The sequence below is a fragment of the Phyllobates terribilis genome, unplaced genomic scaffold (genome assembly GCF_046119375.1).
Source record: "Phyllobates terribilis strain yellow unplaced genomic scaffold, ASM4611937v1 Scaffold_3__8_contigs__length_932513732, whole genome shotgun sequence".
NCBI lineage: Eukaryota > Metazoa > Chordata > Amphibia > Anura > Dendrobatidae > Phyllobates > Phyllobates terribilis.
Genome location: NW_027362763.1, coordinates 925,961,782 through 925,984,521, shown reverse-complemented (window position 1 = coordinate 925,984,521; position 22,740 = coordinate 925,961,782). Strand labels below are relative to the sequence as shown.

Here is a 22,740-nt window from a genome sequence, read left to right as displayed (position 1 = left end):
AATCATGACTACTGGGTTGCCACACTCTTAGATCCCCCAAACTTTTCGATCAACCTTTTCATTTTAATAAAGACCAAAAAAATGGTCATTTTTGAAATTATAAGCATTAGCAGGTTGTTAGAAACTGAAATCAAACAGTTTTCAACTCAAAACTTTATTCTAGGTGATGTTACATTTTCACATAGGACCCCTTGTTCGAAAGGAGCTTCTGAACTCTCTCGTCCATTGAATTTGTCAGGTTTTGGATGGTTTCTGCTTCAATTGTTTTGCATGAGGACAGAATACCCTCCCAGAGCTGTTGCTTAGATGTGAACTGCCTCCCGCCATCATAGACACTCCTTTTAATGATGCTCCAAAGGTTCTGAATGGGGTAGAGGTCAGGGGAGCATGGGGGTCACACCATAAGTTTGTCCCCTTTTATGCCCATATCAGCCAGAGATGCAGATGTTTTATGTGCAGCATGAGATGGTGCATTATCATGCAGAAAAATGATCTTGCTGTGAAATACACGGTTCTTCTTCTTGAACCATGGCAGGAAGTGCTGTTTGAGAAAATCCACATACATTATGGAGTTCATCTTTAGCGCCTTCAGGGATCCTAAAGGGGCCGACAATCTCTCTCCCCATGATTCCAGCCCAAAACATTACTCCACCTCCTCCTTGTTGGCGCTGTAGCCGTGTTTGCGTGGGGTGTCCATCAACCAGCCATCCTCCACTCCATTCATCTGGACCATCGAGCGCTGCACGGCACTCATCTGTGAACAAAACAGTTTTGAAATCAGTCTTCATGTAATGTTTGGCCCACTGGAGCCGTTTCTGCTTGTGTGAAGTGGATAGAGGAGGTCGACAGGATGGCGTATGCACAGCTGCAAACCTCTGAAGGACCCTGCATCTTGTTGTTCGGGGGACGTTGGAGGCACAAGCAGCTTCAAAAACTTGTCTGCTGCTATGACAAGGCTTTTTTGCCGCTGCTCTTTCAACCTGACGTAATTGCCTGTAGGAAAGAGTCCTCAATTTGCCCTTATCAGCACGCACACGTGTGTACTGTGAATCAGCTACATACTTCTTGATTGCCAAGACACTTCATCCTGATCATCGCACAATGTTGATTGTAGTCATGCCTTGACCTAAACACTCCACAATTTGTTGCTTCTCAGCAGCCGACACATCCTTTTTCTTTCCCATTTTGGCAGAAAATGTAGGCTGCTTAATAATGTGAGAGAGCCTTCTTAAGTAGTCTTGCCTTTCATTGGACACACCTGCCAAACTAATTAGCACAGGTGTCTGCAATTGCTTACAGTGATATAAAGAGCCCTGACACACATCACCATCAATGAGTTTAACTGACAAACAAACAAATTCTTCCCTTATCACTCCTAAACACTTTTTGCATAATAATTTGGAACGCGGTGTACATGTGCTTTTCCACAAAACACCAGTGGTTCACGTAGTGAATCTTACAGTTCTAACTTGCCAACCGTGGTCTGTATGGAATTGTTCAATAAAGGGCCCAAAATTAAGATAACATAGATGGGAGAGGTCTCTATGAATAGGAATTCCTAAGTATTTGATACCCTGTGAGGGCCAGGCAAAGGGAAAGTTGGACTGGATGGAATCCTATATGGATTTAGGGAGGGAGACATCGAGGGCCTCAGACTTCGCTGCATTGATTTTAAAATTTTACCATGTAACAAAGTGATCTATTTCAGCCATAACAGCAGGGATGGATATATGTGATTGAGTGATATATACTAGGACATCATCAGCAAATAGAGAGCACTTGTACTCGGTGCCTCCCACCTCAATCCACTTAATATTGGGGTTATGGCGAATTGATGAGAGCAGGTGCTCCGTCACTAGGATGTATAAGAGAGGGGACAGAGGACATCCCTGCCTTGTCCCATTGGTGATTGTGAAAGGTGATGAAAATGTTCTGACGCACCCCCTGGGCCTTGGGACACCCGGAGCCGGACCCTTTTTGGTGGATGCTGGTGGTTGTAGTCTTCGTGGCGGCGATCCGGTTCCGTGGCTCAGGGCGGTCAAACCAGTGGCGGAACTATTTATGTGGTTTTGATGTTTAAATGTCCGACTACGCCACCCGTGGATTGCGGTCAGAGTGAACCGCCGCTACAGGGCAGACCGCTAAGGCTGGTGTTGTGGGTGCAGCAGAGCATAGCATAACTCCCCACGGGAGGAGTATAGCCTCAGGGCAGTGTATGCGGAGGATGGGGGTGATGGTGCAGGGCAGCAGCAGTAACGACACGGAGTCAGTGATGCAGTTCAGGGCCTTTACTCACAGTTCTTATTATCCAGACCACGTCTGCAGGTAACGGCTGCCCACGTCGTACTGTGCTCACCAGGTGAGGGGCTCAGACAACTCCCAGATAACTTTGGAGCGCTTCACAGGACCCCCTTTGTGTGTCCTTTGTCTGGCCTTTCTTACCAACACTTCTGTCCGGCTGCCTCGGGCCTCCTCTTGGTAAACTTGGCGCCAGTTTCCCTGACCCTATGTGGTGCCTTCCTAGCGGGTGGAGCAAGGGGCTGCGCCACATAAAATGTCAGAGCCTCCGGTTTCTAGCTGAGGGTCGTTTCCTGCCTCCACTAGTTCGGGGACCGGTCTCCCCCTTTGGCCTGACCCCTCCACGCAGGTGGATTCGGGCGTGCGGTGGCGACTCGCCCGTCCGCACCCCTGGGATCCCTTCATTCCTCGTTCCTGGAGCCTTCTCCGCTCCTCTTCCTTCCTTCTCCCTCTTGCAGGCCTGGGCCTCTGTTACTAGGCCCACCTCCGGAGCAGAGCTCATGCAGAGCCCCTGCTCCCTGCCACTTCTGCTCAGACTTCTCTGCACTGAACTAAGATGGTGCCCACCTTTTATACTCCCTTCTCAATGCACCCAGGAACTGCTTCCTCCCTGCTCCTGCACTGCAGGGTTCCCCTTCCTCAGTGTTCCCTCCCCCCACTCCAGCCAGGGACAGGGACTGTCGTGCCCATCTCAGGGGCATATTGGTCGCCCTGCCCCACGGCAATGTGGTGTAATGCATGCAGGTGTCGGGTCCTGATCCACACTCCATCCTTATCTGAGAGTGAGATATCACACCTCTGGGTGAGGTGCAATACGTCTGTAGCAACCGAGCCCTCGGTGCTACAGTTCCATTTATCTTCAACCTAGGTGACGTATTGTGATACAGGGCCGTGATTTTGGCTATAAAAGGGTCCCCTAGACCCCTACCCCAAGCTTTTTAAGAGAATCATATATGGCGTGCCAGGAGACTCTATGGAATGCTTTCTCAGCATCCAACGAGAGTATCTACTTACAAATTTTTAACTGCATCTAGCCCAGGAAATACTTTGTGCCTAGTAGCAGTGTCTGCTAGTCAGCGGATTATCCCGGCTGTTAAGCAAGCTACACCACCTGTAGTTTGGACACTTAATTTTTTCAAAGGAAATGCTTCGGGACCACGGGATACTTAGTGAAGAGCATCAGGAGGCACCCCAAGGCATAGGGGCTGGGACTGGCACTAGGATGCCTTGCGGTGGACAGCCGAGCTCGATCCTTATAAAAGCTTTTTAACTGCAGCAGCTTTAGTGGACGCTACTGGAGCTGGAATTACGCGGCTGCTGGCATGAGACTTGCCCTCCAATAGATCCTTGTAAATGGATTTAAAGTGTATTCATTCAAATTAGAGGGACAATTTAAATTAAAAAGCTTAGAGCTGCCTCCACCACAGGGGGGCTCTCTCGACCCACCAGCGGACAGGCACCAGTATTGGGAGAGGGGGGCTGGCCGTCAGGGTTCACCGCGGCTCTGGCACAAACCCGGCGACACGGAGGTGGCACGGGCAGGAGCGGACTGGCCGTCTCGGCTTCTCACTTTTTGGATTTTAGAAGGGCATGACATGCCTATATCTGTGTCTCCCCCTCCTTTTACTCCTCCACCTCTTTTCTTTTCGCATGACTATATGTACTTGTCACTTTTCCATGTGTTAGTTGTGTCTTCTGAGCAGTTTGTCAGCTTTTGGACACCTTTGAAGGTGTTTTCTATGTGTTTCTATGTGTTTTTGTTTGCCTGCCATTGGTTTTAACGGTGTTCGAAGGTGTTCGACGAACAGTTCGACGAACAGTTCGGCGAACACACGGGTGTTCGACGAACCGAACCGAACTCGAACACTACGGGGGTGGCTCAACACTAGTGATAGTATAGGATACACATTATAAGTGTAATAGGCTTAGTGTATAGAGATGTTTTACATTGTTAGTATGAAGTGCTAGTCTGTGCACCCACAGGTAGTTGGCAGAGACAGGAGCGTTACAGTTAATATTTGGGAAAGGCCCACATTGGGAGGGGCTAGTGACGTGCCCCCTGGGGCAGTGGGATGCTCGGTAGCCGGGCCGGTCCTTTTTGGGGTAGTCACGGTGGCAGTGACCTGGTCCAGGGCAGTCAATAAAGAAAAGTCAATTGGGGAATAAAGTTTGGGATAAAGATTCGTGACGCCACCCATGGAATGCGGCTATAGGAGGGCCGCCGCTGAGGTGCAGATCCACTGGGGCTGATGGTGATGCAGCAGAGATAGTGCAGCGCTCCACGGGCAGAACTAAGCCCCAGGGCAGTATATAGGACTTGATGAGGTAGATGTTGTCGGCAGGGACAGTGTAGTGCAGGGCAGTTGATGCAACTGGGGTGCAGTCTTCAAGTATTTACTCACAGTTATTAAGATGCTGCAGGTTATAACTGCCAGATTACAACCGCCTGCCGAGTCCTGTGTCCTCCGGGGAAGGGATCCAGCCAACTCTCAGATAACTTAGGTGCACTTGAACGGGACCCCTTTCTTTGTACCTTTCCAGGTCGTCTCTCTGCGCTGTCTCTCACACACAGTGTCCCGAGCTAGTGGCCACGGGCTTTGTTCTGCAACGCCCTGTCTGTCCCCTTTGTCCTATAAGGCCACCTTTTCAGCGAATGTGTGTGGGTTTTGGCTACGACACATGAAGGTACCGCAACCTCCGGTTTGCTAGCTGAGTCTTGCAGTCCTCCACTAGTCTGGGGCCGGTCCCCTCCTGCGGCCTGATCCCTTCACAGTCAGCGTGAACTCGGGCGCACGGGTGGACTCCGCACTTCCCGTGCCCTAGGATCCTTTCTCTCTCTGGAGCCTTTCCCACTGCTCCTGTATTTTCTCCTCACTCTCCTACTGGGCCTCTCTGACTGGGCCCCACTCCACTCAACTCCTCCCTTGCTCCACTGAGCAGAGCAGAACTCCTTCTAAATGTTTCTACCCTTCTTTTATATTCTTCCTTCAGTGCTCACTCCCCTAAACTACTTCCTCCACCCACCTCCACTACTTACACTGTGTGCAGAATTATTAGGCAAGCTGTATTTTAGAGGATTATTTTTATTATTGATCAACAACTATGTTCTCATTCAACCCAAAAGACTCATAAATATCCAAGCTTAATATTTTTGGAAGTTGGAGTGGTTTTTTTTTAGATTTGACTATCTTAGGAGGATATCTGTTTGTGCAAGTAACTATTACTGTGCAGAATTATTAGGCAACTTAATAAAAACCAAATATAATCCCATCTCACTTGTTTATTTTCACCAGGTAAACCAATATCAGTGCACAAAATTTAGAAATAAACATTTCTGACATGCAAACACAAAAAACAAAAAAATTAGTTATCAATATAGCCACCTTTCTTAATGATGACACTCAACAGCCTTCCATCCATAGATTCTGTCAGTTGCTTGATCTGTTTTCAACATTGCGTGCAGCAGCCACCACAGCCTCCCAGACACTGTTCCGAGAGGTGTACTGTTTTCCCTCCCTGTAGATCTCACATTTTATGATGGACCACAGGTTCTCTATGGGGTTCAGATCAGGTGAACAAGGGGGCCATGTCATTATTTTTTCTTCTTTTAGACCTTTACTGGCCAGCCACACTGTGGAGTAGTTGGATGCATGTGATGGAGCATTGTCCTGCATGAAAATCATGTTTTTCTTGAACGATACCGACTTATTCTTGTACCACTGCGTGAAGAAGTTGTCTTCCAGAAACTGGCAGTAGGTCTGGGAGTTGAGCTTCACTCCATCCTCAACCCGAAAAGGTCCCACAAGTTCATCTTTGATGATACCAGCCCATACCAGTACCCCACCTCCATCTTGCTGGCATGTGAGTCGGAGTGGAGCTCTCTGCCCTTTACTGATCCAGCCTCTGGCCCATCCATCTGGCCCATCAAGAGTCACTCTCATTTCATCAGTCCATAAAACCTTTGAAAAATCAGTCTTAAGATGTTTCTTGTCCCATTCTTGACGTTTTATCTTATGTTTCTTGTTCAAAGGTGGTCGTTTTTCAGCCTTCCTTACCTTGGCCATGTCCCTGAGTATCGCACACCTTGTGCTTTTTGATACTCCAGTAATGTTGCAGCTCTGAAATATGGCAAACTGGTGGCAAATGGCATCTTGGCAGCTTCACACTTGATTTTCCTCAATTCATGGGCAGTTATTTTGCGCCTTTTTTGGCTAACACGCTTCTTGCGACCCTGTTGGCTATTTGCCATGAAACGCTTGATTGTTCGGTGATCACGCTTCAAAAGTTTGGAAATTTCAAGACTTCTGCATCCCTTCTGCATCTCACAATTTTGGACTTTTCAGAGTGCGACAAATCTCTCTTCTGACCCATTTTGCCAAAGGAAAGGAAGTTGCCTAATAATTAAGCACACCTTATATAGGGTGTTGATGTCATTAGTCCACACCCCTCCTCATTACAGAGATGCACATCACCAGATTTACTTAATTGGTAGTTGGCTCTCAAGCCTATGCAGCTTGGAGTAGGACAACATGTATAAAAAGTATCATGTGATCAAAATACTCATTGCCTAATAATTCTGCACACAGTGTAGTTCCACCCTCCAGACAGGAACTAGGCCTGTGCTCTCCCTTAGGAGCTATCTGGACCTTCCCTCAGGAGTGGTGTGTGTTGTATGTGAGTGTTTGGGTCCCGTGTAGTGCTCCCTCCTTACCTGAGAGTGGAGTACCACACCTCTGGGTGAGATGCAGCACCTCTGTGGCAACAGGACCTGCAGTGGCGCTAAACTAGTGCCAGGGAAGGCATATTACTTCCTGAATAGAGGGAGTGAGAAGTTGGAGAGCAACGAGTGTCCAGTGCTGCCAAAGGGTGATCCACAGTTAGAAGGAGACAGGAATTGACAGAAAAGAAAGAGTGGCCTTCCAGCTTAGAGGGGTCCTTGGATACGACGTGTCACGATAAACCCTGAGCTTGATAAACACTGTAATGGATCTAAAGAGGACTGAGTTTGTGGGACTAGTGAGGGTCCTGAGTTCTGCATTAAGGGTGTCCATAGTGATATGACATGGAGCCACTGAAAGGATGTAGAGAAACTCGCTGAACAGTACTGTGGTGAAACGCTAAGCTGTGACAAATTAGGGTGAAACAGTGTGCTATACTGGCCCTGGAGTAGATTACAGTGGAAGTAAACATTATCTATGAAAAGGTTTCTTACTGTGAATGAAACATGCTTAAGACTGTGTACCTGCTATTCCTTGTACATAACCCTCATCAAGTTCAGTAAAGTTCCCATGTTTGCACGCAAGTCTCGTTCATTGATCTGGGAAAGTCATGGTCCTGGCCAGCCAATACTATCGGCTATCGGCATAAAGCCCACACAACACCAACATCAACACCGAGCCAGAACCCACACAATTTTCCTTTAAAGTGCCAGAGCGTGATTGGACAGCAGCTCGGTCGCAACTACCGCTTTCGAACGCTTTACATTTCCACCACTTTACAGTCTCCATTTCATTGCATTTTGTTTGTAAGACTTTGCAACCACACATTTTATACTATTAGCACATGTATTTTTCTTAAGTGGTATATTGTTAGTCATCATCTCGCTTCTTTCCTTTTATCATTAATCCGTACAGTATCTCACTCTCTGTCTTTTCCATCTATCCCTATTTTTGCACAACCACCCCCTCTCCCCCGATTCTAGTTTAAAAGCTCCTCCATCTAACTGTTTTTTCCAGAGCACAGCAGCACCCTGCCCATTTAGATGTAGCCTATTCCTAATATGGAGCTTGAAGCCGACAGAGAAGTCAGCCCAATTGTCCATAACCCCAAAACCTTCCTTCTTGCAACAATACAAAAGTATTTCTGAAAACACTGCTTTGGAGGTGCTGTATTTCAGCTTATCTCCTTATTACATGAAATCATTGTTAAGAACCTTCCATGGAACACATACTTAAATGGGTATGTACAGTAAAGAGAATATGAAATATATATATAAATTCTCTGGCAAAATATAGTTTGAAGATTCAGTCGGGGACCATAGTCAGAGATGAGACTAGTCCGGCAACACTCCCAGGTGGCTTCTCCCACAATGCTATTGTTTATTGACAATAGAGATGAGCGGATCGATTAATGCAACCTCCGTCCATGGTCCAGTTCAGAGCTCTCAGGCCATGCACAGGAGCTGCGCAATTTTACTGTGCTTCAGAATTCACTGGTACAGTGTTTGATTCGAGAACCTGGCATGACGTAATCTCTGCAGTGCACAGGTGACGTTTCACCAGCCGAGATAATCATAATCTGAGCCTGGTATCTTGTAGGGCAGGGGTGGGGAACCTTATTTCTGCCAAGGGCCATTTGGGTATTTATGCCATCCTTCGGGTGCCGTATAAATCACGCACTAACTCCGCCCACAAATTATGTCCTTGCGCTGGCAGGACGTAATCTTTCATTGCATGCACCTCAGCATTCAGTAGTGAACACTGCATGCACGTGCTCACAGAGCAAGAAGAAATTAAAGGGCCAATGGTCATCAAAATACAGCTGCCGTCCCAAGCACTTTGGTCCCTGGGAATCTGCCCGGGGGCCGGATAAAATGTCATCAAGGGCCATAAGCAGTGCGTGGTCCTGAGGTTCCCCACCCCTGTTGTAGGATAAGTAAATTCACACAGCCCCTGTCCACTGCCAAAGAACACCGACCTGGACTGTGGATTGGGGTTGCATGAAGTGATCCACTCATCTCAAATTGATAGGTCTCTCCCATGTGTCTATTTAGCAAGAGATTTGTCAATCAACCGGAGTGGCGCCTTGAAAAGTCAGTCTGGGGCAACACAACCCTAGTCTTGTCTTTGCTTATTGTCCCTGGGCACATCTTCAAACTACATTTTTACTTAAATGCTGGAGTGTTTCAGAGAGAAATAAAGTGGCTTGTGAAAGTATTCACCCCCTTGTTTTTTTACCTATTTTGTTACATTACAACCTGTGTTTAAATATTTTTTGAAATTCAATTTGTGTGTGGTGCATCAACACTAAATAGTCTAATTTAGTGAAGAGAAGTGAGAAAAATATAGGCATAAATTAAATTTATGGGATCAAATAACAAAAAATTTGTATGTGCATATGTAATCATCCCCTTTGCTATGAAGCCCCTAAAAATTTCTGGTGCAAACAATTACCTTCAAAAGTCACATGTTTAGTGAAAGAAAGTCCACCTGTGAACAATCTGAATGTCACATGGTCTGTCAGTATATATACACATCTTTTCTGAAAGGCCACAGATGCTACAAAACCATTAAGCAAGAGGCTCCACTAACCAAACAACTCCATGAAGACTAAGGAGATCTCCAAACAAGTCTGGGACAAAGTTGTTGAGAAGTACAAGTCAGGATTGGGTTAAAAAAATATCCCAATCTCTGATGATCCCTTGGAGCACCATCAAATCCATTATCATCAAATTGAAAGAAAATGGTACCACAACAAACCTGCCAATACTGGGCCGCCCATCAAAACTCTCAGCCCTCAGCAAGGAAAACATTAATCAGAAAGGCGCCACAGAGATAAAAGGTAACCCTGAAGCAGCTGCAGAGTTCTCAAGCAGAGACTGGAGGATCTGTCCATACGACCACAATAAGCTGTACACTCCATAGATCCAAAGAGGTTGTCTTTATGGAAGAGTGGGTAGAAAAAAGCCTTTACTTACACACAAAATTTGTAAGTCTCATTTTGAGTTTACTAAAAGACATGTGGGAGACTTCCCAAATGGAAGAAGATGCTGTGATCAGATGAGACAAAAATTGACCTTTTTGGCCACCAAGGTAAATATTATGTCTGGCGCCAAACACAGCTCATCACCTCAAGAACACCATCCCTACAGCATGATACTGCCACCATCATGTTTCACTGTGGGGATGTTTTTCGGCACCAGAGACAGGGAAAATGGTCCGAGTCAAAGGGAAGATGGGTGGTGCGAAATACAGGGATATTCTTGAGCAAAACTTGCTTCAGTCTGTCAGTGATTATAGACTGGTACGGAGGTTCACCTTCCAACAAGACAATGACCCAAACCATACTGCTAAAACAATCCTCAAGTGGTTTAAGGGGATATGTGTAACTGTTTTGGAGTTGTCTAGTCAATTCCCAGACCTTAATCCAATTGAGAATCTGTGGTCAGACTTGAAGATTGCTGTTCACCAGATGAAACTATGTAACTTGAATGAGCTAGAGTCGTTTTGCCTTGAGGAATGGGCAAAAATCCCAGTGGCAAGATGTAAAAAGCTTATAGAGACTTATCCAAAGCGACTTGCAGCTGTACTTACTGCAAAGGAAGCTCTATAAAAAAACTGATTTTTGGGGGGTGAATAGTTATGCACACTGTAGTTTTCAATTATTTTGTTCTAATTGTTGTATGGTTCACAATAAAAAGAAAACAAATGTTCATTGTTGTAGGAATGTTCTTGATGAACTGATGCAAACCCTAAAAAAAAGAGTGAAATTCCAGGTTGTGAGGCAGCAAAACACAAAAAATGGCAAGGGGAGGGGTGTGTGTGTGAATACTTTTTCAAGCCACTGTATACCTGGCTTCAATTGTGCAGCCAGTCTCTGTTTCATGCTGCCTGTAGTTTTGGCAACATGAGTCAGCTGATAGGTTCCCTTTAAACTATGCCCATATCTGCCCCCTCACACTCTTCTGCAATCCTCACTCTATTTGGAACTTACAATAATTATAAGCTTTTCTATTTTTATAACTAAATGAAATACTTGTGTCAGAAATACTAAAAAATAATCTCAAAGATACATTTTTTTGCTCCACAGAAAGAAATCCTTATGTCAGATCTGATTGTCTGCACATTGGTTGGCTTTTTGTCCTTTGCAATCAGTGCCAGCACAGTGTTTCTCTTCTTAAGTGTAAGTAGCATAATTAAACAATATGAATATGTCAATATAAAATAACTGTGTCATTAATAATTAAAGAGGTTTAACATTTTTTTAGTTTATAAGTTTATAAAAACCATACACTTCTATTATTATTAATCATGTATTCGTTGACATGTGTGTAAATAATACACTATTTGCATGAACATCACATTGTGAGGACTGTTTCTACATAAACACTTTATTTCTCTTCTGGAAGTAGTCTCTTCTGTCACAAGCTAACATGTAGTGCTCCCTTTCTAACAAAGAGGTTTGTCAGCAGCTGCACTGTGTTCTGTGCCTCTGCTGCTTCAAAGCAATGCAAGGGTATGTGCACACGATGCAGAAATGCTCAGGATTTTTTCCTGAGCGTTTCTGCATCTCTCTGGCGGGAAAAAACGCATGCGGATTGTACATGCGGTTTCCTGCCAGGGACATGCGGAAATGAAGCGGTCTTCACTTTCATTTCCGCATACGGGTTGACAAGCGCTTTCCAAGCGATTTTAGCATCACTTGGAAAGTGCTTGTCAACTTCACACTATATAAATCCATGCAGCCGGCATGGATTTATATAGTGTGTGAATGTCAAAAAATAAAAAATAAATATATACTTTACCCTCTGATGGCCCCCGGTGTCCTGCTTCGCTCGGTCCCGGCTGCCAGCAATGAAGACTTTAGGACCTTCCGACGTCAGCGTCACGTGACCCGTCACATGACTCTGACGTCAGCGAAGGTCCTTCTTCATTCAACCGCGAAGTGTGGGGAACCAAGCAGGAGCGCTGCGTGGGCCGTCAGAAGGTGAGAATATATATATTTTTTATTTTATTCTTTTTTTTTTAATGGTACCTGGGTCTGGATGAGAGTCCTCTCATCCACACCCGGGTACCATCCGCACATTAGACCGCATGAAAAGCGCATCAACATATACAGTGATGCGGATTCCATGCGGTCTAATGCAAGTCAATGGCGGCAAAAGAGCAGTGTTTCTGCAAAATTAATTGACATGCTGCGGATTTTTGACCGCAGCGTTCACGCTGCGGAAAAATCCGCATCATGGGCACAGCACATGCGGATTTCAATTGGGGAACATTGCTGCCCTTCTACCATGCGTTTTTTATGCGTTTCCGCGGCGTTTACGCAACTGCAAAAACGCCGCGGAAACGCATGAAAAACGCATCGTGTGAACTCAGCCTTATACTTCAATTGCTGAATTTCATAAGTACAAGTGGTAAACAGCATTGTCACTATAAGGCTCGGGTCACACAACAGTATAAAAAATAATTCAGAGTTGCATCCAGAAGAGTGGGACAAATTTTTTCTCACTTGATCTCAATGTGTAGTCCTTATGCAATTCATTTTTTACAGCAGAATGTATTAATAATTTACAAGACCATTTACAGTTTCCTATGCTACAGAATTATAATATATCCGTAAAAATCGGATGCTATACATCGTGCATGCTGCAATTCTTTTCACACACAGATTCGGTCAGTAAAAAAATCAAGATGAGCCGGATGACAAGAATTTTGCCAAATGGCACAAAGAATAAAGGATGGTCTAAAGTCCAAATTAATTTTCATTTTCATCCTAAATCCTTATCTAATTAATGCCATAATCTAAACTATTTTCTAATATACTTGCATTAAAAGTTCCCTAAACTTCCCTAACTACACTAACTAACTACTTTTCTTTTTCCACTTACTTTTTGATGACACTTCATTTGAGAATTCCAGTGCATGTTGGGATACTCAAACAAAGCGTCATCAGGAGGCAGAGTCTGTGCCACAGCCTCTACCCCCTCCCTGAAACAAAGCCTCATCAGTGACACCTGTTTCAGGGGCTGGGCTAGTCCCTGCGCGATGTGCACTGTGCAATATGAACAAAAACAGTGCGCTCTCTGGCCGGCTCACATCAGCAGTAAAAATCCGTCAGAATATAGCCGGCATGCAGAGACCAACGATGCCTCCCCAAGTGACATAAAAAATTTAGCAACTATGGAAGGCTTAGATATGGCAGCTTCCCAATTTTTTCTCAAGAAAACATTCACTCTTTTATCCGTTGGATGTTTTAGGGAACTAATTTCTTCAAGGGGTATACAGTCATGGCCAAACGTGTTGGCAACCTTGAAATTGTTCCAGAAAATTAAGTATTTCTCTCAGAAAATTATTGCAATTACACATTTTATTATACACATGTTTAATTCCTTTGTGTGTATTGGAACAACACAAAAAAAATGAAAATAAAGCTAATTGGACATCATTTCACACAAAACCCCAAAAACAGGCCAGAAAAAATTGTTGGCACCCTCAACTTAATATTTGGTTTCACATCCATTGGAATATATAACTGCAATCAATCGCTTCCTATAACCATCAACAAGCTTCTTACACCTCTCAACTGGAATTTTGGACCACTCTTGTTTTGTAAACTGCTCAAAGTCTCTCATATTTGAAGGATGCCTTCTCCCAACAGCAATTTTAAAATCTCTCTACAGGAGTTCAATGGGATTTAGATCCAGACTCATTGCTGGCCACTTCAAAACTCTCCGGCACTTTTTTCCATCCATTTTTGGCTGGTTCTTGACGTATGTTTGAGGTGATTGTCCTGCTTGAAGACCCATGACATAGGACACAAACACAGCTTTCTGACACTGGGCACTCTATTGCAACCCAAAATCCTTTTGGAAATCTTCAGATTTCATGATGCCTTGCACACAGTCAAAGCACCCAGTGCCAGAGGCAGCAAAACAACCCCAAAACATCTTTGAACCTCCACCATATTTAACTGTAGGTACTGTGTTCTTTTCTTTGTAGGCCTCATTCACTTTTTGGTAAACAGTAGAATGATGTGCTTTACCAAAAAGCTCTATCTTGGTCTCATCTGTCCAAAAGATGCTTTCACTGAAGGATTTTGGCTTACTCATGTACATTTTGGCAAACTGCAGTCTGGCTTTTTTTTGTCTCTGTGTCAGTAGTGGGGTCCTCTAGGGTCTCCTGCCATATTGTTTAATTTCATTCAATTGTCAATGGATATTTTGCACTGACTGTGAAGCACCATGAGCCTGCAGGACAGCTTTAATTTCTTTGAAACTTGATTGGGGCTGCTTATCCACCATCTGGACTATCCTGCGTTGTAACCTTTCATCAGTTTTTCTTTGCCGTCCACATCCAGGGAGATTAGCTACGGTGCCATGGGTTGTAAATAATGATGAGTGAGCATGTTTGTCACTACCCGTCACTCGCCCGAGCATCACAGTGCGAGTATTTTTTGAATGTTTGGACGGGAGCACGAGTCCTCACCCCGCATGTTTGGCAATTTTTAGGCATGTTGGTTGTGGCATTAAAGTGATATGATGGCCGCATAGAGTCATCGGGTCTATATGCTCGTCACAGTCTACCCCATCAAACAGGCCGAGTACGGAGAGCTGCTGCTGAGCCAGGGAGAGAATTGGCGCTTATTTTAGGCAGGGATTCCACACCACTATTATTTATTTCATCTACACTAACAGTCCTTGTAAGGGCTCATTCTGATGAATATTAACCCTGCTGTTCTGTTCGGTCAAAAATGACCGAATTTGAAATTTGATATTTTTTAAAATATTCATTATGCGGTTCTGAAACTTGTGGTTAATTGACTTTTCCTCATTTGAGAGGTTCTTACTATGGGAATTTTTTATTTTTTTACTTTTTGCTCCACTTTTTTTTTTTTTACACTTGTACTGTTCGGTCAAAAATGACCGATAGCTTTTTATACTAATGTCCAGCCATTTTTTGAGTAAAATAAAGGAGCTATAATCTCATTTTGGGCTATATATCGCATCTACTACTATTTATCAATTTATCTAGGTCCTTTTGGACCGTGTAGAGTTACACATACATACATTTTCAAATTACGATACAGCAGAAGGATTCGCTTCCAGTACAGTTATGTGCAAAAAATTTTCGCTGTATCTTATCTATTCTGCTGTTCATGTAGAAATAGTTAAATTCAGTTGTCAACATTTCACATTGTAAATGAAAAGAATTTCTTATTTTCCTTGTGTTAGATGGTTCTATTACTGTCTAATGCTAACCTGAAAAGAGACGTTTATAATTTTATGTTTTATTTTACTAAGGATACAACAGTAGTTTGTTATGTCCCCAAAAAACACAAACAGGTCATTCTGATGAGTACATGATAGTGCAATCAGTAATCGAGACGACAGAAAGCCGGACATGATTTTATATTACAATGCCACAAAAGGGGCAGTTGATACTCTAGATCGGTGTTTCCCAAACTCCAATCCTCACGGACCCCACAGGTCATGTTTTCAGGATTTCCATAGTATTGCACAGGTGATGGAAGTATCATCAAGGCATCAGGAATTCCCTCACCTGTGCAATACTATGGAAATCCTGAAAACATGACCTGTGGGGTCCGTGAGGACTGGAGTTTGGGAAACACTGCTCTAGATCAACTCATAGGCACTTACACCTGTAAACGTAAAACAAATCGATGGCCAATGGTTGTTTTTTACAACATTCTTGATGTGTCAGCATACAATGCATTCGTAAAATACACCCAAATTGGAATAAAAATAAACTATATAAAAGAAGACAAAAAAGCAGCCTCACCGTGTCCTATTTATATGACTCAGTCCGTCTTACAATGTTGTGGGTCTCCGACCAGTAGCCGTGACTTACAGCTTCACATAGGAAAATAATTTTGGTGAGTCCCAAAAATAATTAAAATCCTCAATTTATTACAAAATAATTTAAAAGATCATACAGGTTGGGAATACATCTCAACGTGTTTCTGGCAAAAAGCCCTTATTCACTGAGATACAGATTCCTTATGATATATAGTATAAAAACAAATGGTAACCAACCATTGATCAATAAACACATATGTTAACAATTAATCACATTTGAGAATAATTAGCATAATCACAAGGCTAAATCACAAGGGAAACCAGAAGGAGAAAAAAAAACCAGCATCCAAATCCCTAAGATTTAATATAAGTAAACAGTATCATTCCTATGGTTCATGCCATTGGGGTATTTTGTATCAAGTTTAATGATCCAAAATAATTCTCTTAGGAGGAGTTTTTTCCTCAAATCCCCTCCTCTAATAGGAATATCCACTTTTTCTAGCACATAGAATGAAAAATAGTTTAATTCCCCTTTATGTCTCTCTACAAAATGCTTGCATGCTCCTGGATATTTTTGATGTTGGTAACATGTTCTGCCATCCTTTTCTTTAATTTACTTATCGTGCAGCCAATGTATTTTATTTTACATTCTTTGCAAAATATGCAATACACAACATAATCTTAGGGATTTGAATGCAGGTTTTTTTTTTCTCTCCCTCTGGTTTTCCTTGTGACTTTGCCTTGTGATTATGCTAATTATTCTCAAATGTGATTGATTGTTATCATATGTGTTTATTGATCAACGGTTGGTTGCCATTTGTTTTTATACCATTTGGAAGTGCATTGAGGTGAAGGGTGCATTGCTGGAAAAGGGAAAAAAAACAACAAAAAAAAAAAAACAACTCTTTAAATCTCTTAGTTTGCGAGTGTGAACGAGCTGCGTGTGTCCGGAGCGTAAGTGCGAACGAAAGTAAGTGTGTGACTTGTTTTTCAGTGAAGAGGTATTGGGAATCCTGCAGAAAATACCTGTATGAATTGCGGTGAGTGCTGCATTGTGACCTGCTGAGTGCTTTTCTACCTGTTTAGATTTATTGGGCTTTTTAATACCTATTTTCTCACTACAGTTTTAGTTTCTTAGTTTACTACCTGTGTATTTAAGGGTTAACTACATTGCACTAAAATCCTGAGGTGTAACTTTACTCACAAGGGGTTAATTAAGGGGAAGGGGTCATAATTAAGGGTTCATAAGGGGCAGCAGGTTGGGCATCCAGTCCTTTGGAAGTGCATTGAGGTGAAGGGTGCATTGCTGGAAAAGGGAAAAAAAAAAAAACTCTTTAAATCTCTTAGTTTGCGAGTGTGAACGAGCTGCGTGTGTCCGGAGCGTAAGTGCGAACGAAAGTAAGTGTGTGACTTGTTTTTCTGTGAAGAGGTATTGGGAATCCTGCAAAAAATACCTGTGTGAATTGCGGTGAGTGCTGCATTGTGACCTGCTGAGTGCTTTTCTACCTGTTTAGATTTATTGGGCTTTTTAAAACCTATTTTCTCACTACAGTTTTAGTTTCTTAGTTTACTACCTGTGTATTTAAGGGTTAACTACATTGCACTAAAATCCTGAGGTGTAGCTTTACTCACAAGGGGTTAATTAAGGGGAAGGGGTCATAATTAAGGGTTCATAAGGGGCAGCTGGTTGGGCATCCAGTCCTTTGGAAGTGCATTGAGGTGAAGGGTGCATTGCTGGAAAAGGGAAAAAAAGACAAACAAAAAAAAAACCTCTTTAAATCTCTTAGTTTGCGAGTGTGAACGAGCTGCGTGTGTCCGGAGCGTAAGTGCGAACGAAAGTAAGTGTGTGACTTGTTTTTCAGTGAAGAGGTATTGGGAATCCTGCAGAAAATACCTGTGTGAATTGCGGTGAGTGCTGCATTGTGACCTGCTGTGTGCTTTTCTACCTGTTTAGATTTATTGGGCTTTTTAAAACCTATTTTCTCACTACAGTTTTAGTTTCTTAGTTTACTACCTGTGTATTTAAGGGTTAACTACATTGCACTAAAATCCTGAGGTGTAGCTTTACTCACAAGGGGTTAATTAAGGGGAAGGGGTCATAATTAAGGGTTCATAAGGGGAAGCTGGTTGGGCATCCAGTCCTTTGGAAGTGCATTGAGGTGAAGGGTGCATTGCTGGAAAAGGGAAAAAAAAAAAAACTCTTTAAATCTCTTAGTTTGCGAGTGTGAACGAGCTGCGTGTGTCCGGAGCGTAAGTGCGAACGAAAGTAAGTGTGTGACTTGTTTTTCAGTGACTTTGTATTCAGGGAGTTTGGAAGGGAGGACTTTGGACTGAATTGCTGACTGTATTTCATTAATTCTTTGCTTTTCTTTTTACTTAACATTCTGTCTATTGCAATCTCCATTAGGAAATTAGCTCCATTATTGACAATGCTATCCAGTGTACATCTTGCCACATGTATGTATTCCTTGAACAGTCAGTCGGGGTTGCTTACTGCTGCGCGAGATGTGTGCACGTTGTGCATTTGGAAGCCCAGATACTGGATCTAAATGAGCAGCTGGCAACACTGAGATCCATTGACAACATGGAAAGGAGTCTGCTGCTCACTGAGCAGCAGCTCACTGGGGTAGATGTGGGGGAGGGTGGTAGTCGGGAGCTGCAGGACAGTGAGGTCGCTAGTTGGGTGACAGTTAGAAGGGGTGGTAGAGGGAAGAGTGCCAGGGAGGCTAGTCCTGATCTGGCACACCCCAATAAGTTTGCAAAGTTGGCAGATGAGGGGAGTGATGGTACAGGGGTAGCACTACTGCACCAAGGCATGTCCCCTGAAAGCCGGAGGAGTGTCAGCTCCAGTAAAGAGGGAAATAGGAGAGTATGGCAGGCCAGGCCGGTGCTGGTAGTGGGGGACTCAATTATTAGGGGAACAGATAGGGCAATCTGTCACAAAGACAGGGATCGTTGAACAGTGTGCTGCCTACCTGGTGCTTGAGTCCGGCACATCGCTGATCGGGTTGACAGATTACTGGGAGGGGCTGGTGAGGACCCAGCGGTCATGGTGCACATTGGCACAAATGACAAAGTTAGAGGTAGGTGGAAGGTCCTTAACCGGTTCCCGACCGCCCACTGTAGATAAACGTCCGCGCTGCCTGGGCTCTGTGCAGCGCCGACGTTTAAAAACGGTGGGTGGTCTCGCAGTGCTCAGGACCCCCAGGGTCCTGCAAGCACTGCGATTCCAGTGCAGAGCGTTAGCTCTGACAGGGTACATCATCGGGACCTGATTAGATCAGGTCCCAGTGATGTTAACCCTTTGCTGTCTTCTATATGCTGCGATCTATAGTGATCGCAGCATATAGGAGACAGCAGGAAGAGAGGGGGTCGTCTTACTTACCTCCGAAGACCTCCGTTTCGTTTGAGGACCTGGGGTTGCTATGGCAGCTGGAGGTCACATGACCGCCTCCAGCTCTGCCATATATGGTGTCCTTCCTGTCTGGCTTCAGCCTGTATGTAGCTGATGCCAGACAGGAGACTGACTGAAACAGTCAGTGAAGATCTCATGTAATGTAATATATGTCTATTACATTACATGAGATCAGTGATCAGAAAAATAAAAATTAATGTCCCATACAGGGACTAAGTAAAAATGTAAAAAAAAGTAAAAAAAAAGTTTTTAAACTATTAAAAAAAAAAATCACAAAATAAATAAAAATAAATAAATAAAATATTAAACCAATAAATCCGTATATTATTACAAAACCAAAAAAAGTACACATATTTGGTATCGCCGCGTCCGAAACAACCTGAGCTATAAAACTGTCACACTAATTAACTCCTTCTGTGCACACCGTAATAAAAATAAATAAAAAACGGAGCAAAAAAATATGCTTTTTCATCATATCGCCAAACAAAAAGTGGAAAAAAATACGATCAAAAAGCAGAATAGAAATAAAAATGGTACCACTGAAAACTTCATCTTGTTCCGCAAAAAAAAGCCACCATACAGCTCCATCAGCCGAAAAATAAAAAAGTTATAGCGCTCAGAATAAAGCAATGCAAAAAAAAAATTTTTTTTTCTATAAAATTGTTTTATTGTGTAAAAGCGCCAAAACATAAAAAAATACAGTAAGTGTAGTATCGCTGTAAACGTACTGACCCGAAGAATAACGCTGCCTGATCACTTTTACCACACGCAGAACGGCATAAAAAAAAACTCAAAAAACAATTCCTGAAGTGTTTGTTTTTGTTAACTTTACCTCCCAAAAAACGGAATAGAAAGCGATCAAAAAATGTCACGTACCCAAAAATGGTTCCAATAAAAATGTCAACTCGTCCCGCAAAAAACAAGCCATCACATGACTCTATCGGCCGAAATATGGAAAAATTATAGCTCTCAAAATATGGTGATGCAAAAACTAGATTTTGCAAAAAAAGCGTATTTTAGTGTGTGACAGCTGTCAGTCATAAAAACCCGATATAAATCTGGTATCTCTGTAATCGCACCGACCCGAAGAATAAAGTAATCTAATCAGTTATATCACACTAGGAACGGCATAAAAAATAAATAAAACAAATATTATTCACCTGCTACTGATTTGTTTATTATGTCTCCCAAAGATCCCAGTAAGGCTCTGCTCACATTTATCCTGTGCTCTGCGCTGAGCACTTACACCACAGTTTCCGTGTAAATCTCTGAAATACGTGATTCAGCCAGAACCCATGATGGAAGATTCCCTGTAATGAGGCAGATATAGGCCACTGTGGACGCCGTCTAGCCTGGGATCCTACGGTGTCATTTGTTTGAGGCGTGCATAAAAGTGCGGTTGGCCACAGTTTTGTGCACTTCTGAAAAAAAGTACACCACTAAACAGAGGCCAGACGGAGTCCAGAGTAACTCTGCTGCCTCATTATAGTGAATGGATCCTGCAGGGCTTTCATCTGAATTACATCACTTGGAAATTTAGATGGAAACCCCAATGTAAGTGCTCAGCCTAGAGCGCCGGATAAATGTTACGTAAAAGGTTCCCAATAAAAGCTTCAACTCAGTCCTCAAAAAAAGCTAGTCCCCACTCAGGTCCATCATCTGTTAAAAATATAAGGGACTTCCAAGTTACTGGTAGCAGAAAGGCTCTGGAAAAGCAAAATGGTCCTTGCCCCCCAAAAGAAATTCAGAAAATTTTGTGGTCCCAAATCCAAATGCCTATTCTACAATAATTTGTTCTCCAATTGTCAAATAGCACTCCTTCCCCCTCAAATCTCACCGTATGGCTAAGTGGTACGATACAGCCACATATGGGGTATTGACACTTTTAGAAGAAATTGTGTGACACATTTCGGCACCATTTTTACCCATTGCCCTGTGTGAAAATGTAAAATCTGAGGGTAAAACATTTTTTGTGGTAAAAATATAATTATGCTTTTTTCACTGCCCAATGGTATAAATTTAAAAATTAAAAAATCCTCACTACTTCCCTAGATGAATTCCTTGAGAGGTGTAGTTTACAAAATGGGGTCACTTGTGGGGGTTTCTGCTGTTTTGGCATGTCAGCGACTCTTCAAATGTGACATGGTGTCTGCTGCCTATCCCAGCCAACATAGCGCTTCTTTCTCTTCCGAACCCTGCTGTACACCAAAGCAGTGGTTTTCCCCCACATATGGGGTATCGGCATACTCAGGAGAAATTGTACAACAAATTTCATGGTGCAATTTATCCTGTTACCCTTATGATAATGCACAATTAGGGAATGAAAAACATTTTCTATGGGAAAAATGTGAAAATTTTATTTTTACGGCTCCAAATTATAAACTTCTGTGAAGCAGCTGGGGGTGCAAGGTGCTCACCACACATCTAGATAAGTTCCCTAAGGGGTCTAGTTTCTAAAATGGTGGCACTTGTGGGGGGTTTCCACTGTTTAGGCACATTGGGGGCTCCCCAAATGTGACATGGCGTCCGCTAATTATTCAAACAAATTTTACATTCAAAAAGTCAAATGGCGCTCCTTCCCTTTCAAACCCTGCCATGTGCCCAAACAGTAATTTGCCTCCACATATGGGGTATCGGCGTGTTCAGGAGAAATTGCACAACAAATTTCATGGTGCAATTTATCCTGTTACCCTTATGATAATACAAAATTAGGGAATGAAAAACATTTTTTGAGGGAAAAATGTGAAAATTTTATTTTTACGGCTCAATATTATAAACTTCTGTGAAGCAGCTGGGGGTGCAAGGTGCTCACCACACATCTAGAAAAGTTCCCTAAGGGGTCTAATTTCCAAAATGGTGGCACTTGTGGGGGGTTTCCACTGTTTAGGCACATTAGGGGCTCCCCAAATGTGACATGGCGTCCGCTAATTATTCAAACAAATTTTACATTCAAAAAGTCAAATGGCGCTCCTTCCCTTTCAAACCCTGCCATGTGCCCAAACAGTAATTTGTCTCCACATATGGGGTATCAGCGTGTTCAAGAGAAATTGCATAACAAATTTCATGGTGCAATTTATCCTATTACCCTTATGATAATGCAAAATTAAGGGATGAAAAACGGTTTTGTGGGAAAAATGTGAAAATTTTATTTTTACAGCTCAATATTATAAACTTCTGTGAAGCACCTTGGGGTTCAAGGTGCTCACCACACATCTAGATAAGTTCCCTAAGGGGTCTAGTTTCCAAAATGGTGTCACTTGTGGGGGGGTTCCACTGTTTAGGCACATCAGGAGCTCTCCAAACGCAACATAGCGTCTGCTAATTATTCAGACAAATTTTACATTCAAAAAGTCTAATGGCGCTCCTTCCCTTCCGAACCCTGCCGTGCGCCCAAACAGTGGTTTTCCCTCACATATGGGGTATCAGCACGCTCAAGAGAAATTGCACAAAAAAATTTGTGGTCCATTTTTTCATGTTACCTCTGTGAAAA

The 22,740-nt window shown here is 43.1% G+C and overlaps 1 protein-coding gene across 1 annotated transcript in view; it reads left to right on the top strand.

Annotated features, from left to right (window-relative positions):
* The window catches only part of LOC141257813 (pecanex-like protein 2), a 1,433,759-nt gene that overhangs the window by 782,904 nt on the left and 628,115 nt on the right, over positions 1-22,740 (top strand). Inside the window, exon 17 of the mRNA XM_073672817.1 lies at positions 11,107-11,199. Coding sequence (XP_073528918.1) covers positions 11,107-11,199 — 93 coding nt within the window. The remainder of the gene's footprint in view (positions 1-11,106; positions 11,200-22,740) is intronic.